The sequence below is a fragment of the Hydra vulgaris genome, chromosome 06 (assembly GCF_038396675.1).
Source record: "Hydra vulgaris chromosome 06, alternate assembly HydraT2T_AEP".
NCBI lineage: Eukaryota > Metazoa > Cnidaria > Hydrozoa > Anthoathecata > Hydridae > Hydra > Hydra vulgaris.
This window is the reverse complement of record NC_088925.1, coordinates 32,484,273-32,502,279: the sequence shown is the minus strand read 5'-3', so window position 1 is coordinate 32,502,279 and position 18,007 is coordinate 32,484,273. Positions and strand designations below refer to the sequence as shown.

Sequence of the window (18,007 nt, the reverse complement as noted above, 5' to 3'; positions counted from 1 at the left end):
ACTCTTTAAAATGTTTTATTACATCATAAATGAATCAATGAATTGAGTTTGTATTGTGTTGCAAATGATCTGAAATTATACAAATACTTTTACATTTTATCATATTTTCTTCTATATAGTAAATAACAAAAGGATGCAATTTTATTTGACTGTTGTTCCAATGGAAACCTTGTACTGCATCTTGAATTAAAAAACTGTAATTCTCAGCAGTCTAGTAATGCTAAAGTATAATTACTTGGTAATGTTATTTTTAGATGTTGCAAATATACTATTTGATTTTTGGCTATATAATGATAGTCTCTTAATTGGACTATTTGTTGACAAGCTTTTTCAATAAAGTTACTAGAACTATATTATGTTTTTTGTTGGTTTTTTACCACTGATTAAAGGTAATTTCTTCCATGTTGTTTTTATCAAACAAAACGGTAAGATACCCTTTTAGTGTGTTGGTATCTGGGCAGTTATCGTAACTGTGCAGCATGCAGTCTCGATTTCTTAAGTCACATACAACTAATGTCAAGAGCTCTTTATAGTTTAAAATATCTGGACTTTTTAATGGTAAAAGTTTTGCATTCTGGTGGTACTCACAAACACATACTAAATGGAAATCTGAAGCACCTCCAATAGGAATACACCACTTTAGTCTAAATTCACAAAACTTAGGAAACCCAATTTTGACGTCAACGGAAATTTTATTGAACTCTAAATAAAGTTCTTATATATTAACTAATAAAAGTCTTTTTGAAAATGTTGTCTTTTACCATCAACTTGGATTGAGACATACCTGTTTCATACCTGGACACATTCCAGAGTATTCATCTGATTAGTAAAATTCATGAACTTGATTTCTTACTTCATCACTAATAGATCTTCCTTCTTTTTTAGATGGTTCTGCCATTATGTCATAATGCATTTGTTTCATATACCTTGCAGCTTTTATCATTCTTATGGAAAAATAGTTATGTGTATAAATAATGTTCCCACTCTCAGGAACCAAAGTCAGTAATTTAGGTTTTTCTGATTTTGAAGAAACAACTTTGCTTTAATTATTAAGTCTGAATCTTGTTTACTTTTGCAGCACAGCTCTTTTGTTTTTGGTTTATCCTTAACTAAGTCTGAAGAAACTCCCAAAACAGTTGCTATTTTTTTTTTGGTTGCAGTATGGATTTTGCTCATTTTTCTCTTTGCATAGCTGACCTTATCTTTATGTGGCACTAATTTTAGCAGTGAACAACCAAGGCTATTAATGCTTGAATAAAAGTTTTCTTTTAAAATGTTAGTCTCATTAAAATCATTATCTTTATGTTGACATGAATTGTTTCCATTATCTTCTTTGTTTTTTAAATACAACATTATTCGACATTCTATACAAAGTTTATGACCAAGTGTTTAACCAAACTCCTTCACAACACCATACTGATTACTCGGATAGATTCTAAAAGGTAACAAAATGATAAAACATAAAATAGCCCATTATCTTTTAAAAAATTAATTAAGTCAATTTTTTTTAAATACTTTTAATTTAATTTTGTGTTTGTTAAATGGATTGCAACAAAAGCTTCCATCATACGAAGTCTCAAATCTATCCAAGTAGACCTTTTCATGGTAATTACAAATAGTTTGAATATGATTTACTTTACTCTGCAAGTGCACAAGTTCTTGATCTTTTTCTATTAATTCCTCAAAACCTTTAATTTTTTTGATTTTGGCAAATTTTACTACATGACTATCTTTATTTGATGCTTTTCCAATGCAACATTAAGTTAGATCTAATGATGCACTTGCCATTTATTTTTAATTAATATCTACAAAGATTTATTTAAATACTAGTTTTGAAACTAAGGTTTCCAGTTTTAGCACAATAAATAAATAGGAAATGATAAGTTTTATATATGAAATGAAGATATTAAAATAACACTCAATTATTTGCTCGTCTTTTATGTCACAGCTTTTAAATGTGTATGTTAAACTCTTTTTTTGTGTATATGGATATTGTGTAATGTATCAGACATTTTTTTCTAAATTCTGGGCAAATATGTGCATGTTAAAAAGTAAATGGACAGGGAGGGGGCAGGTAAGAACTACAGCTATTTAAAAACTTTAATTCTTATTTAAAGACTTATTTCTAGTACTGATGATGAAATACTTTTAAATTCTTTCATACTTTGTATTACAATATATAATACAAATTAAAATACAACAATAACTTTGTTTTTATTGCATTTTGGGCAATTTTCATTGTTCTGATTTTGTAACTTCCCCATGAATACTTTTTTTTTCTGAAATGACTGTAATATTAAACTAGAAAATTTTTTTTTTATCAAAACCAGTGTTGATCATAGGTTACCAGTGGTTTGAAGTTAAGGCATATTTTCCTAAGTTTTAGCTGCAGCTATTTTTAGAAGTCTATAATTTTTTACTTAATTGTATTTTATCAGTAAATTTTAAAATCAACTTTTTATATTTGCAAACAATTTTTTTGGTTTTTTAGGTAGCCATTATGGAAAAAATGTGACATTCGAGATTTCAATGTCAAAGTTGTATTAAAGTAAGTCTAGAAGTCTAAAAAAAACTAGAAGGTTTTCTGAAATTTTGTTTTTAAAATATGAAGCTTCAAAGTATAAACAAAACATGTTTTTGCTACTGAAATTTTTATTTTAGGAAAAATCAGAAATTTCATATAACTATACCTCATAAACCACAAAAGATTTTATGCTAAAATTTTCAGGAATTGCTTTTCTCGTTGATATTAACTAACACACCAAGTTTCATCAAAATCTGAAGTGGTCTATGTTGAAATTCTAAAATTTTGGTTCATCTGGCATGGAATAACCCAATTAGAGTACTTAATAATGATGCATTTTTCTATCTACAATATTCATATTTTTATCTGTCTGGTAACCCACTACTTTCTTACCTCGTTTAAGCCAAGGCTGTGAGATAAGTACAATAACAACCTCCCATGAAATGGGTTGTAGGTTCTCAGTTGTGGATTGGAGTTAAAATGTTTTAACTTTAAAACAGTCAATGATACAGAAAATATTTCTACATTTCTAGAATTAACAGAGAAAATTAATTTATAAAGAAATTAAAAATTTAATATAAAAATTCAGTTAATATTTTGTAAAAATTGTAATATTGTGTAATAAGATTGAATTTTTTGGTGTTTTTAATAAATAATAATTAATAAGTAATAACTTTATTATAATTTTGTTCATGAAAAATTTGAAATATTTAAGTATTTTCACTTAAATATTTATGAATATTTTTTAAAATTTTTATTATTTGTAAGGATGCTGTAAAAATTATGGCTAAAGATCTGGTCAGAACACGTCGATATGTTAAAAAATTTATACTCATGAAAGCCAATCTTCAGGCTGTTTCATTGAAAATACAGGTATTTATTTATAATAAAATAATGTATATACAGTATTAGTACATTGTAATCATTGCTTACATGGCAGATATTTTTTATGGTACAATATTATACATATAATAAAAAAGTGATGGAAAGAAGAATAAAAACAAACTAATTTTTTTCATTTTATTTAAATTTACTTTTTATTTAATGTTTTATAATATAAATTTATTATTTAAACTTATTTTTAACAAAGTAAACAATAAATCAATGATTGATAAAAGCTTTTCACTATGTGAAAATTTGAAAGTTTTAAATTTCACTCAGAAAAAAATTGAATTAAAAAAAAAAATTATTAAAAATTAGCTTTTTTTTTTTCTTGTTTTAATTCTTTTTTTTTCAGCCTCGTAAATTCTTTTCTTGCTTTAGCCTCTTAAATTCTTTTCTTGCTTTAGCCTCATAAGATCGTTTCTTGCTTTAGCCTCATAAGTTCTTTTCTTGCTTTAGCCTCTTAAGTTCTTTTCTTGCTTTAGCCTCTTAAGTTCTTTTCTTGCTTTAGCCTCATAAGTTCTTTTCATGCTTTAGCCTCGTAAGTTCTTTTGACTTTTTCCTGCAAATAACAAGAAGTTCCAATTATTAGAATAAAATAAAATTATTAAATTAAATTATTAAGCTGTTTCATTTTTTTATAAAATATAATAAGGCTGCAAGCAACCACTCTTAAGTTTGGAATTACTAGAAAACAAAGAATAAAGTTAAAGAGCAAAGAAACTATTGACAGAAAACTTAAAAAGTTGTAGATTGTATAAATCAGGAAAATATGAAGATGGGAGAGAGTTTCAAAGCATTAGAGTGCAGGGAAAAAACTAGATTTTGGTTTTTTGAAAAACTTTTTGGGCCTGAAACGCCAGATACAGTAAAAGGATGTGACTTTGTAGAATAATAAATCAAGCAAGAATAAGTTTTGCTTGATGGAACTAGAGATAATAAGTCGTTTGAGCAAAGACAATGGTAGTATTTGTAGAGAGAGATGCAACCTTATGACGATGAAAGAGTGGCTCAAGCTTGGCAGATATAGTAGATCCAGCTATATTTACAGGGCATTTTCGGACTTAGTCTAGAAGAGATAAAGCATCATTAGATGAACCAGCCTCAATATGACAACAGTATCCCATACATGGACAAATAAGAGATTTATAAAGGTAGACAATCAAATCAGGAGTAAGAAAATGGCAAAAGCACTATAAAAGATAAGCAACTTTAGCAGATGTTAACTTCGCAATAGATTGTATATGTTGTTTCCATGAGTAGTCAGTAGTGAATGATAGTTAAAGAAGACATAAAGTGGACTTAGTGAGACGGTTGCCATTAATCAATGATAAAATCTTAACAGTATTGCAGTAGTTGGTTGCAGTAAATAACTGAGTTTTGTTGGAGTTAAAATTCACAAGCCACTGCAAGCTCCAAGCTGTTACAGAAGTAAGGTCAGATTCAAGATGGGTTGCCTGTTTTAAGTGGTTGATAAGAAAAAACTTTTTGTCAAGACAGGGGTTAAAGTTGAGTTACCAACAAATAGAACCACTTTAGATATAAGATTCTTGGGAAGCTTCCCAAGAATCTTAAATAAATACATATGAAGCAAGCTTATGGAGTAGATCAGCATACTAAACCTTATCAAAAGCTTTTGATATGTCAAGTGCAATAGCCCTTTCCTCACTGCCTCTATCTACACTGCTCATTTTTAGAGGTTTTAAGTTGAAGCTATTTTTACTTCAGATTTTTTTTAACCACTCTTTCGAGCAGTTTGACATGAAATAGAAACCGTTGAAAACGAATTAAAAACCGCATCTTTTTTTCATTTTTTGATCATTTTTCTAAATATTTAAAACCTTCAAAAAATGAGGGGGTCCTAAACTTTATGTGGCTGTGTCTTTTGAGCGTCAAAATATATTTTGATAAAATTTGAAACCTAATTACAATTTATGTTTGAATTCAAGATAAAGAGTTTTTTTTTTCAAAAAATAATTTTCCTCAACCAGGGGTCATTTTTTTTAAGGGTATTCCTGCCCCTGTAATCTGACTGCCATAATAGTTGCAATTATCTTCTTATCAAAAATCTATTAGGAATGCAACAAATTTTCCATCTCTACTGACACACAAAACATGAGTAAATCTCCGATAACAAAATCAGTCAAATGAAATGCCACAAACAGTATTTTAAAATTATAATATGTTACAAAAATGAAAAAGAAATAGGTATTTTTTCAATCTGAATATATTCTTGAAAAATCTTCTTACAATCTCATTGAACTGTATTCAACAACCATAGCTCTTAGCTTTTCACTGTGATGGGTATTTCTCTCAGACATAACAAACCTTTTCAGTGTCTTGTTTAAGTTTTTATGCACTGCTTCAGATGTTTGTTCTGATGTAATACCGAACAGGATTTTCTGCCTGTCAAGATACTCCTTGAGATGGAATTTGATTATGTGAAACTTCCATCCAAGTAAAATCTTCATTGTGATTACATCATGGACATATACTTTTAAGTGAAGCATGGACTCCACAAACTTGTCTATTTTTTCTTTGTAGGATATATCGAGTTTCATCCCAAAACAGCATTCAGCTACTAAATCAAACAAAATTTAACCAAATATTAACTTGCTGACAATAATAGTATTAATATATTTGTGTCTCGTAATTTTATTTAGACTGGTAGGTCAATAGTCTCCTATCTGTATTAATTGAATTAAAAACGTTCTAAGAAGTGTTGAAAAAATTTAAAAAGCAATGAAGTACCTTCTTTAAACCTCCTCAGGGTTTCAATACATTCCAGATATTCAATTGGAAAATAAAATGTCATTTCGTCCAATGATCTTAAAACTTTATTATGAAATATTTTATTATTATGAATTAACTTTATTATGAAAGAAAACGGTTATTCCAACAGACATGGGTAAGTAACATTTTTATAATATTGCATCTGTATACGAGGTTTGTTATCAAATTGGTATTTTTCGAATTCATCTGCTAGTGATCCGAAAATCCTTTGAACTTTTTTTTCATCCATCAGCCTATCACAATAGCAACACAAGTATTTTCCACCATGACCCTTGATTATAGAAAATAACTTATAGGTATTGCTTACTTAAAATATAAAATATAAATGAAATAAGATACTTACTGATAATCCAATGTTGATCAATTTGAGGTGAGAAGCCAAGGTAAACTTCAACTGATTGAGTTGAAGGAGCTGGAAAAGTGTTTTCAGATTGTTCTCAGATTGTTCAGATTGTTCTCAGATTTTTAGATTGTTCAGACTGTTCTCAGATTGTTCTCAGATTGTTCAGATTGTTCTCAGATTGTTCAGATTGTTTTCAGATTTCAGATAATTCTCTTCTACATTTTAAACTATGCCTAAAATAATCACTTTGTTGACCCCAGGTACTTCTGACTTCTGGTTTCTTGGTTTAAAATCTAATACTGATTGGTCAAACACGTTCATGACAATCTTTAGAGATCCCTGCCCTCCATATTAATGGAAAAATGTATATTTTTAATTCTGTTGTCTGTGTTGGTATTGACCAACACAGACAACAGAATTAAAAATATACATTTTTCTGAAGGAACAAACTACAGTTACAAGCATAGATAAGTCAGTACAATAAACAATATCTTTTTCAAAAAAGTTTTTACCAATCTTGAGCTAACTTTTTATCACATCGTAAAACCTATTCAATTAGCGTGACTTGTTCGTAACTTCAGCATAGGTGTTCTCCTGTATTCCAGATCCTCCAAGATCTTTTCTTATCTCCTTCATTATTCCTAACACTGCATTATTTGGAAGATCATGGTTTATCTTCAAGTTCATGATTGTTTCACTTCTTATATGCCCTATAGGTGATCGGTCTCTGTATACTTTAACAAGAAGAACTTTTCCTCCTGTTGCAAGTTTTATTTTTTTACTATCACCAACAACAGATATTTTTTTTAGCGTACAAGAAACAACTCTGTCAACAATATTTTGATTCTTTGAAGTAATTAAGGTATGAAGATTTTGAACAGTTTTTTTTTGCTGCAAGGATATTGAATACCAGGGCCAACAATTTGACAGCTTTCTGAGCAAAATGAATTTCTTTTTTTGAATGTAATCTTTTCAGATTCTACGTAGGTGAATTCAAAAAGATTAAGTGTACTACTACTTTTAGTACACTGCCCTAGGCAGCAAATAGCACAATTGCATTTGCCATCTTTTTGTTTAGTTCTTCCCAACTTTTTAACTTGATCACGACCATTTATCAGGAAGTCTCCACAGCTTTACTGATAACTTTACCTTTCTGTTTTAAATATAAATTTGTCTTGCAGCTTCCACATATTCCAGACAGATGAGAACTTAGGCTCAGACTGAATTCAGGGTCCACAAAGTCTTTAATCAGATGAATCAATGAATCATTCTTCTCCAAAGATAGACATTTTTTGTCTTTATTAGCGCAACAGAAACATATCCATCTCCTTTTTTCTGAATAAGATCTTGCTTTTTGCAGACTCATTTTGTACAAAAACATTTTTATTTAGTATTTTCTGTATTAGATTTTATAAATCAATACAATAATAAATTTTATAAATCAATACTCTAACAAATTGTTTATTTTAAACAAATTATCAGACAATTGACGTAATTTATTGAGACTAATTTGTCCAAGTTATCGTGTTTATGCCATTAGTTTGATATTAGATCATTTGTAATTAGTCTCTAATAAAATTAACTTCAACTTCAGGCACAAACCACGTGATTTGCAAACAAGAGTAGAAATACCCTTGAAAAATGACCCCTGAATCCCCCTGGTTAAGGGAAATTATTTAAAAAAAAAAAAACTCTTTATCTTGAATTCAAACATAAATTGTAATTAGGTTTCAAATTTTATCAAAATATATTTTGACACTCAAAAGATACAGTCACATAAAGTTTAGGACCCCCTCATTTTTTGAAGGTTTAAAATATTTAGAAAAATGGTCAAAAAATGAAAAAAGATGCGGTTTTTAATTTGTTTTCAACGGTTTCTATTTCAACGGTTTCTATTTAAAAAAATCTGAAGTAAAAATAGCTTCAACTTAAAACCTATATAAAAGAGCTGACTAATGCATGATAAAATTTGCTATTGTTTTGCAGTGAAAGCTATTAAAGTTCCACCAGTTATATGGAACTATCAGGCCGTAATAGTCCTAAGAGAAGGAAGAAATGTTTTATATAAGTGCAAGGGAGTGCTAGATAAATTATAATATTTGGACAGATGTTCAGTATTGAGAGGTGGTGTTCTGAAAGGGAAGTATTATTTAGTGATTAAGTTAGAGTTAAGTGTTGTTTTAGTTAGATATTGTTAGAAGTGTTGTTTTAGTTAGATAGAGTTGATTTAGTTAGATATGTTCTGTTAGTTGTGTTAGTTATTGTGTTTTGTGTTTTTAGTGTTCTAAATGTTAAAGTTTTATATGTCATTTAATGTCTTTATTTGTATGAATCTGTGTGTTTGTAAAAACCTTTTGTGTTGAATGCAATGCATTTTAGTAGAACTGCACTGAGCAATGAACGCCTTAAAGAAGCATAACAAGTTAAAAGGGTGTAGCAGATTAAGATAAAAGTACAAAAGGACATATGTACAGTGGAGAACAAAGAGCCTCTAAGAAGAGAAATAATAAAAATTAATCATAGTTATATGTAGTAAATATAAACAGAAATAATAAACCATAACTGAGGAAGTAAATGTCATTAATTGTTGTGATAAAAAAATTTATTAGTGTAGAGCGTAAATGTGATGCATAAGAGTGTCAGTTGTAAAGCATGGATACCATTTGTTTTGTGTTATTAGCAAAGTAAACATTATAGATGCATATCATGGATGTCTCGCAGATGGTATGGATTCTGTGATCTGATGTAGTTCAAAATGGTAATATTGATATGGTTAAATAGAATTGTTTGTGTTATATTTAATTTCCATTTAGTCAATATGTTTTAATGCAGTTTTTCATTTTATATTTATGTTAAGACTAACTTTTGTGTATTTAAATACAAGTATATGGTGTGATTTTAAACTTTGTTCAATTTATGCGGTTATTAGTAAAATAATTCATTTCAAATTTATTTTCAGTTTATATGGTCTATTTATCATCCTAGTTTTATATTCAGTTTATATGCAAATTAATATATACGTTTAGTATAGTTATTCTTTCAGAATTTAATTTAAGTTTAGTTTAAATTAATATGGTATACTATAAATATTCATTTATATTTAAAATTTATTTTATTCTATTCTAATTATTATAATATTCTAGTTGGTTTAGTAATGGTACTCGTTTTATTTTTAGTTTATATTTATTATTTGTTCGAAATTATTCGTTTTAACTTTTGTTTATATTAAAATTATGTATATACGGTGTGGTAAAGCTGTTCGTTTTATATTTAGCTCATATATAATCAAATTTAATTAACATGGTTTAATGGAAATATTATTCATTTTACATGTAATTTACTTTAAATGGTTTAATGGAAATATTTGTTTTTTATGTTTAATTTTTATTTAGATTTATTTGCTTTATACAGTGCAGTCCAATTCATTTAGTCTAAAATTAGTTTGTATAATTTGAACGCTTAAGTCCCATAGTAAATTTGGTACATGGGAAGAGTAGGTACTACACTTACAATCCAAAACTTCCCACTTACAAGAAAGAAACCACAAAACTTTTTCTTGTATTTACGTAAAAACTTGCTTTAATAAATGGATAAACAAGGTAGAAAAAAAATTAATTTGAAATCTGGTTATGTCAAGAAATAAGTAGGAATAACTATAAGTAGTTTAAATGTTAAAACAATTATGTTTGATATTGTTGTGATGAGGATAATGTGAAAAACAAATAACATAATGTTACAAAATTACTCATTTTATGATACATAAAGCACAACAACAGCAGTATTATAACAAACAGCTACAATAAACACATGATATAGTAAGGAAAGTACGCGAAGAATAACTTACAGAAAGAGTATAAAAGTAAATCAGTGTTAAAAATAAATTGTAAATTTTCTAGTAAAATACCAGATTCTTGTCAGGAAATGGATATAGTATTGACCTTTACATGGATTCAATACTCTGGTATGTGATGTTTCGAATGTTTTAATGCTCATTCCTAGAAACCCCCGTCAGGGTACCATCCTCAAAATAAGCAACTAAAACTCACTTCTACGTCTGCGTCAAAGCCTTCTTATGTTGCAACATTTGAGCGGACATACTACTGCTCAACCAAATACCCTAACTTGTTCCATTTTAAACAAAGTATGCTGATATACTTTTAAAAAAGTTAATAAAACACGTTGCGCAAGAAGTAACATTAGGAGACAAAAATTTATAAGTGACATTGTTCCTAAGTACTAAAGTACAAATTTAAGGCAATCAAACACACAATAAAATAAAAAATATTTAAGATAAAAGTCTTACCATAATTTGATATTGAATAAGAATAAGTCTTATTAAGGATATTTTGCGCAATGCCAATGTGCAGTTTATAGAGCACATGTAAGTTGTAAAATTGTACACAGGTGTTGTATGATGTATTTTGCTGTTAATTAATGAAAAGAAAAATGTCCTTCAAGCTAAGTCTCAGTAAATAATAATCCTATTGGTCAGATAATTAATTGATTGGAAGATCAAAGTGTAAAGTGATTGGTTAGTAATGTTGTATTTGGAGAGCATAAAATAAAACATATAAAAAACATTTGAAAGAGTCCTAAATTATTTAAAGCACATATTTTGACTTACATATTTAGTCAGGGGAAAGGGTATTGCAAGATTAAAGAAATACAATACAATGGAAGTTCGTCTCTTAAGTCCCCGATGCACAACAATTACATTAAGCAAGATAGATAAATTTAGTTAAATTAGTTTTAAATGGCTTAACTAACATGTATTTGTGGGATTGGTTTTAGCAATGTACAATAAAATAAAACAGACGTAAATTCACATGAACAAACTCATCAGCTTATACCTTCACCACGCAAGATAGGGTTGCCACATCAGCTAATGAAGGGTTAGTTGGAAAACCGACTTCCTCAAGTTGTTGACCTATTGGCAATAATGCTTCTTTGCTAATACCTTCACCCTGCAAGATTACCAAAAAATGTTCAACTTACCTTTGTTAATGATAATGTTTAAGTTTTTCCAAAAGTCTCTAGAATCAATAGAGATACAAAATGAGATTTAGTAAACTGGGAATAGTTGAACTTAGCACACAGGTACTCTGAAGGTAACCTAAGACCTTATTTCTTATCCCATGCATTTTTTTTGGATTTTGAAAGCAGTCAATTTGCACATTTCAAAACTATCAAAATTTACATCATTTGTTGGAAGCCTTTTGAGAAAGATTACCTGCAAGACTTAACTAGAAGTTTGAACTAAAGATTAAGCCCCTCTGATCCACCTTCAGACCCTAGTGAGGGGATCAAATTGCGGTATATAATTTGTTTGGTTGTTTGACCTACTATGTTTTTTTTTATTGAGGGCAATATGGTTAAGGCAATTTTACAGGAATATAGTGGCTTAGCATAAAACTTTGAATTTGGGAGCTTTTTTTCTAGAAATATTTACTATAACATAAGTATTACATATATAGTTTCACAGTTACAGGTGCCTTTTGTTGTACAGCTTCACAAGACTTTATTGAAATTGGTGTTGTGGAATGCTACCTTACGTATTTACCGAATCCCGATGAACTGATTCCTAGGATTGTATAATCAATACCCTAAACTTTCAATCAAAGGATTTAAGAATAACATTTTTTCAAGTACAGTTAAAATGTTAACTGTTGATTTTTAAAAATACAAACTTTTCTTCTTCTATAACAATAAACTCTTATCCATGCTGCTCCACTATATGAACTTTAAGAGTAATGTTTAAACCAAAATCTCTGAATATTAGTTTAGGTACAATATGTTAAACACATTGCTAAAGTCTCTGTAAACTTTGGTATATTTTCATATCACCTTTCAAATTATTGTGCTTGTTTAGATAAATTTGCATTTCATTCCACCTTTATAAGACACTCTGATATATTGTAGACAGATAGCTATTTACAGCTAGAAAAAACCTAATTAGTGTTCTCAAACAAATTTTTAAACAAACTTTTTAAAACTTTACATTCATACTTATCACAATATTTTTCTCTTTTCTTTTCATCAAATGTGGATCTGGCTCGATGTAACTGATAAGGTAACTTTGAGATAACCCTTCTCTCTATTTACCCCAACCTACGCATCTATATTCTTTGATATAAAAGATCTATGTTGTAAAACTGTTGCAATTAATTCCAGGGCGTGACAAATCAAAGAACGTGTGAACGTTTCAAAACAAACACATTACTTCAGCAATATTTTTATTAACTAATTATGTGATTAATAGTTTTTTATTTATTATAAAAAACAAATATTTATAATAAAAAACAATTAGTTACTAAAATATAAAACGCATTTTTAAAGACCTCAAAAGTAACCATGTTAAAACATGATTTCTTTTATTCTGTCTGTGTAAATGCTTTTTTCAATACTGTAACTTTTAAGTAAGATAACTAACCTGTTCATATGGAGAAAAATTGTCCCACCTAATCAGGTATTATGCTTTAAAACAAGGCCTGTATTTCGATTTACATGAAAACTTTTAACTTTTACTATATGCATATTAAAAGTTTGATTTTGCGTGTTGTATGAAATAAATATAAATAATTTATAATTAAGATCTCTGCCTAGGCAGAGTGAATATTTTTACATATGAATATAAAATTATTAAAAACTTCGAGACAATATTTCTAATATATTTGTCTCGAAGTTTTTTAATGCGAAATTTTTTTATCATTAGTTAATTATAAATTATTTATGATAATTTATAATTAACTAATGAAAATAAAATTAGTTAATTATAATAACTTATTTCAAATAACACACAATAATATCAAACTTTTAATATGCATATATTAAAATTTATCAATTTTTTTTTGTAAATCGAAATACAGACTTTGTTTGAAAGCGTAAAATCGTGTGCAGTTTATGTAGGCATTAAGCCATTTAATGTAAGCAGGAAACCACTTTTTATCATTTTTTATTATTTAAACAAGTCTAAAGATATTGTTCAAGCGATAAGATAAGAGAAGTAGTTAACTTTATAAAAACCACTTATGTTTCAATGACGATTACTTGAAAAAATTTGAATGACAATTACATTTGATATTAGCACATTTTTATTTTTATTTACAAATGATATTTTTTTACATTTTTATTTTTATTAACTTGACTTTTCCATTAAAGATGTTCAGCAAAAGAAAAAAAATGAAGATATATGACGCGTAAGAAAAAAAATCATCAAAGAAATATAACAAAAAAACTTTTCTTCATCATCTTGCAAGCGCACAAGTATTTATTCAGAAAATTTCTCATAACAAACAATAACAAAAATAAATGTCTAATTTTTAAAAAAAAAATTAAAAAAGAAACAAAAAATTATTAGCTAAGTAATAGTATATGTTAAATTTTATTTTATTTTAGCACCAATTTTAATTTTTTAATTTTTTTCTTTTTGTTTTGTTATAATGTTTGGTTTCATCAAAATAATTAAAAACATTTATCAATTATTACAAACTTTAAATGACATCTTACTATGACTTTGTTTTGTTATAATTAAGTAAAAAACTTCTTCTATTGATATAACTCTACTATTAGTTTTTCAAATAATATTTCAAGGGATACCTTCATTATCAAGAATTAATATACTTGATAACCTTATCAAGTATATTTTTTATTTTAAATATATTTAATAACCATCTAAACTCCCACGATGTATTGTATTGAAAAATTAATAACAGAGTTATATCTATAGAAAAAGTTTTTTATTTAATTAATTATTACAAGTATTTACCCTTTTTTTTTTTAAAACATCTTTGTTTCCAACAAGGCTGCAAGCAACCACTAATTAGATTTGGAAGTTACTGGAAGAGAAAAGATGAAGATTGTAGAGCAAGATAACAATTGACAAACGACTTAAAGGAAGATTGTAGAGCAAGATAACAATTGACAGACGACTTAAAGGATTGCAAATTATATAAATCAGGAAAGCAAGATGAAGGAAGCGAGTTCCAAAGAACTGATGTTAGAGGGAAAAAACTAGAAGAATAAGAGTTTTTGGACAAATAACTACTTATGGGTAAGTGAACACTGCGCCAGATGTTAAGAAATAAATTACAGGTGAGCTAACACAGTTGCTAAGATATCTCTAAGATATCTATATAATAGACATAAGAAAAAAAGATACGATAGACATGAAAAATATTAGATAGTATTAATAACAGGAAGTTCACTTCTTCTAGCCTTTGCATAAAAAGCGAATCCAACAATTTAGCAAGACATGCAACAGATTGTTACCATGTTAATAATAGTAGGGTGATCATGATGATGAAAGACCTCAAATGTTTTTCACAATTTATTTATAAAAGTTTTTAAAAATGCATAGTTATGTAATCAAAATCTAGAGAAATTTTACATACATTTATTTAAAAAGAAATTTATAGAGAAATTATAAATTTTAGTGAATAAAGAGAACCACCATTAAATCTCTTAAGGAACTCTTTTTCATACAGTGCTCATTTTCTTAATTTGAACAAAATTTATTTTATTAACAAAATAATGTTTTGAAAGATTACGCTATTTAGCACAGTTTTAGTTCCTGGCTTCTAAGTGTTATATTTAAAAAGGTTTGTGACAAATCAAGGAAATCTATTTATTATTATGTTCATGTAGTTTGATTTAAAAAAAAACTTGCTTAATGAGTAAACAAGTCTTAATCTATTTGTTTGAAATGAGTTTTCTAAGTTTGCTAATGTATTGCAAATCAATATCTTGAATAAGTCCCTAATATAGTCTATCATCACATTTTTGTTATAATCTCTAATAAATTTGGATGAAAGTAAGCTTCCATGGTTTTGAATTGGTAAAGATTAGTGTTAAAGATATTGATTTTGAGAGATATTCTTCATCCCATTTTGGTAAAATTTACTGCATTTAATGTTTACTCTTGTGGTTACCTAAAAGCCATGAACAACTGCAACCAGACTGTATCAAACCATTTTCTCCATTTAGCAGTTTAGGGAACTCATCATATTTTATGATAAGTTATGCAATTTGATGAAAAAAAAACCATACTAGCTGTGAACTTTATCTTGGATAGCTTTGGAAATAGATCTAGGATGTGCTTAAAAGCTGCTGATTCTATGTCAAGGGCAGTAACGGGTTGCTTGATTAGACTTAACTTGATAGATATTGGCAGCATCAGTACCTTCTGATGTTCTACCAGAAACTTCAACTTGACAACGCTCTTTTCTTGAAGGCCTAATATGATTACAATTTTAATGTTGTTTTTGTTGTGAAGTAGTATTGCTTTGAGACTTTGAGATAAACTGTTTAATAATAGATTGTTGCACACAAATTATAGTCTTTATCAGCTTATGTTCTAAGAATTTAGTGATTATAGTTTTAAATTAACAGTTAATAACAAAAACAAACTACTAGAAAATTATATAAATAATATTATAGGTTCAACCCAGAAACATAAATAACATAAGTGTATAGATTATAAATATAAAGAATAACAGCAGTAAAACATTTTCTTTCATACATTCATTATTAGTTTCCTTTTTTTTTTCTTGGAGGGTTGGCTGCGAGAGCAGGTCCAACAATATTTACCATGCGTTTTTGCACCTTGTCTAAAAGAGAAATGGCATTATAGGATGATCTGCCCCATTGATAACAACAGTATTCCATACAAGGTCAGATTTAAGATTTATAGAGATAATGAATAGAATCTGGAATAAGAAAGTGGCGAGTACGATAAAGAGATGCAAGCTTAGCAGATGCTAATTTTGCAATGGATTTGATATATGGTTTCCAAGAAAGATTAAAAGTAATAATTCTAGAAAAAGAAGGGTAGATGACTCATTGAGTACATTACTGTTGCCAGTACTCTAGACTGTTGCGATAATGATTTGCTGAAAAAAATTGAGTGGTTGGTTAACTAATTACCTTGAAAACAATCTCACTTCTCGTGAGATTGTTTTCAAGCTCAAATTACTCCTCGAGCTGTCCGTTGACGACAACCTTTATTCTACAATTGGTGAGGAAGGGTTCAATAATTCAATCTTAAAGATGTTACCTGATAGACCATAAGACGAAAGCTTGTGGAGGAGATCAGCATGCAAAACTTTACCAAAGGCTTTAGAAATGTCAAGAGTGATACCATTAACCTCTTCACATCTATGTAATGCACAATAAAATCTATCAGTTATTACCGTTAACAAATCAGCAGTAGAACAAGAATATTGAAATCCATATTGATAATAAGCAAGTAAGTTCTTTAGAGTTTGCAGAAAAAGTATATAATTTTTAATATAAATAAAGAAATCCAGTTTTTTTGCAATGTTTCAAAAGAATCTTGCATCTATTAATTGGAAAAATATTTGCTATAGCATAGGAGGAACATTTTATTAGGGACCTGTCAAATAGTTTGTTACCAAATTTAACCATTTTTTCAAATTCAAATAGACAGCTGAACTAATGCCAGAAATAAATGATAATTTTGTAACTTAAAAATATTTATACAATACAATTTATATATAAAACAATTATAGAATGCAGTTTATGTATATAACAATTATAGAATAAAATTTAGAATTTAAGGTAAAGGAATTACCAAAGTTAAGAAAGAAGGGTTTAAAGTTTACACTTTTTTAATTTTTTTTTGGCTACTCAGTTTACCCTCTGTTTTTTTTTTAACTTTTACTAAAATGTTAACTAAAATTAATTCTATTACTTCTTATAAATCTAACTAAATATTTCTTTATGTAAAACCATTTGTTATTACTTTAATATATAATTATTATAACTTTTTTAGACTTTGAGATCAAACAACGCTATGGCACAAGCAATGAAAGGTTGTGCTAAGGTAAGATGTAAGTGACTGTTGTTACCATTATCTGTTTCATTGTCATAATTATTGTCATGTAAGTGTAATCCTTTGAAAGTATATTTATTAAAACTATACTCTTACGAAAATCGGTTTTTCAAAAAACCAAATTTGATTTTACGGATTATCCCAATAAACAAACCAAATTTGAATATCTAGAAAACCAATTTATTCTGGTTTAACAGAAAACCAAATTATTTTAGTTTTCTGAAAAACCAATTTGAATATCCAGATAATCAAACTAAATTGGTTTTCTAGAAAGCCGACACTATTTGGTTTTCTGGATAATCAAAATTGGTTCATTTATTGGGACAAGCCATAAAACCAAAAAAAAAATTTTTTCGGCAATAACAATAAAAGTAATACTTTATGTCAAAATGCTTAACACGAAATGCAATTTCACTTTTATGATTATTTTACAAAACTTAACTTTATAAGTTATGTTTTGCAGAATAGAAATATTTGGCCAGAGATTACAATTTAATACTAAAACTAAAGTTTATTAATTTATTACCATATTTATATATATTTTTGATACGTATTTATATACATTATATAAATAAATGGTGTTATATATAAATTGTATACTATATAGAAATATTTA

At 27.8% G+C, this 18,007-nt stretch overlaps 1 protein-coding gene across 1 annotated transcript in view; it reads left to right on the top strand.

The window, feature by feature from the left end:
* LOC100200760 (charged multivesicular body protein 2a) overlaps window positions 1–18,007 on the top strand; it is a 62,190-nt gene that overhangs the window by 17,644 nt on the left and 26,539 nt on the right. The window contains exons 3-4 of the mRNA XM_065799879.1: window positions 3,293–3,397; window positions 17,332–17,382. Coding sequence (XP_065655951.1) covers window positions 3,293–3,397; window positions 17,332–17,382 — 156 coding nt within the window. The remainder of the gene's footprint in view (window positions 1–3,292; window positions 3,398–17,331; window positions 17,383–18,007) is intronic.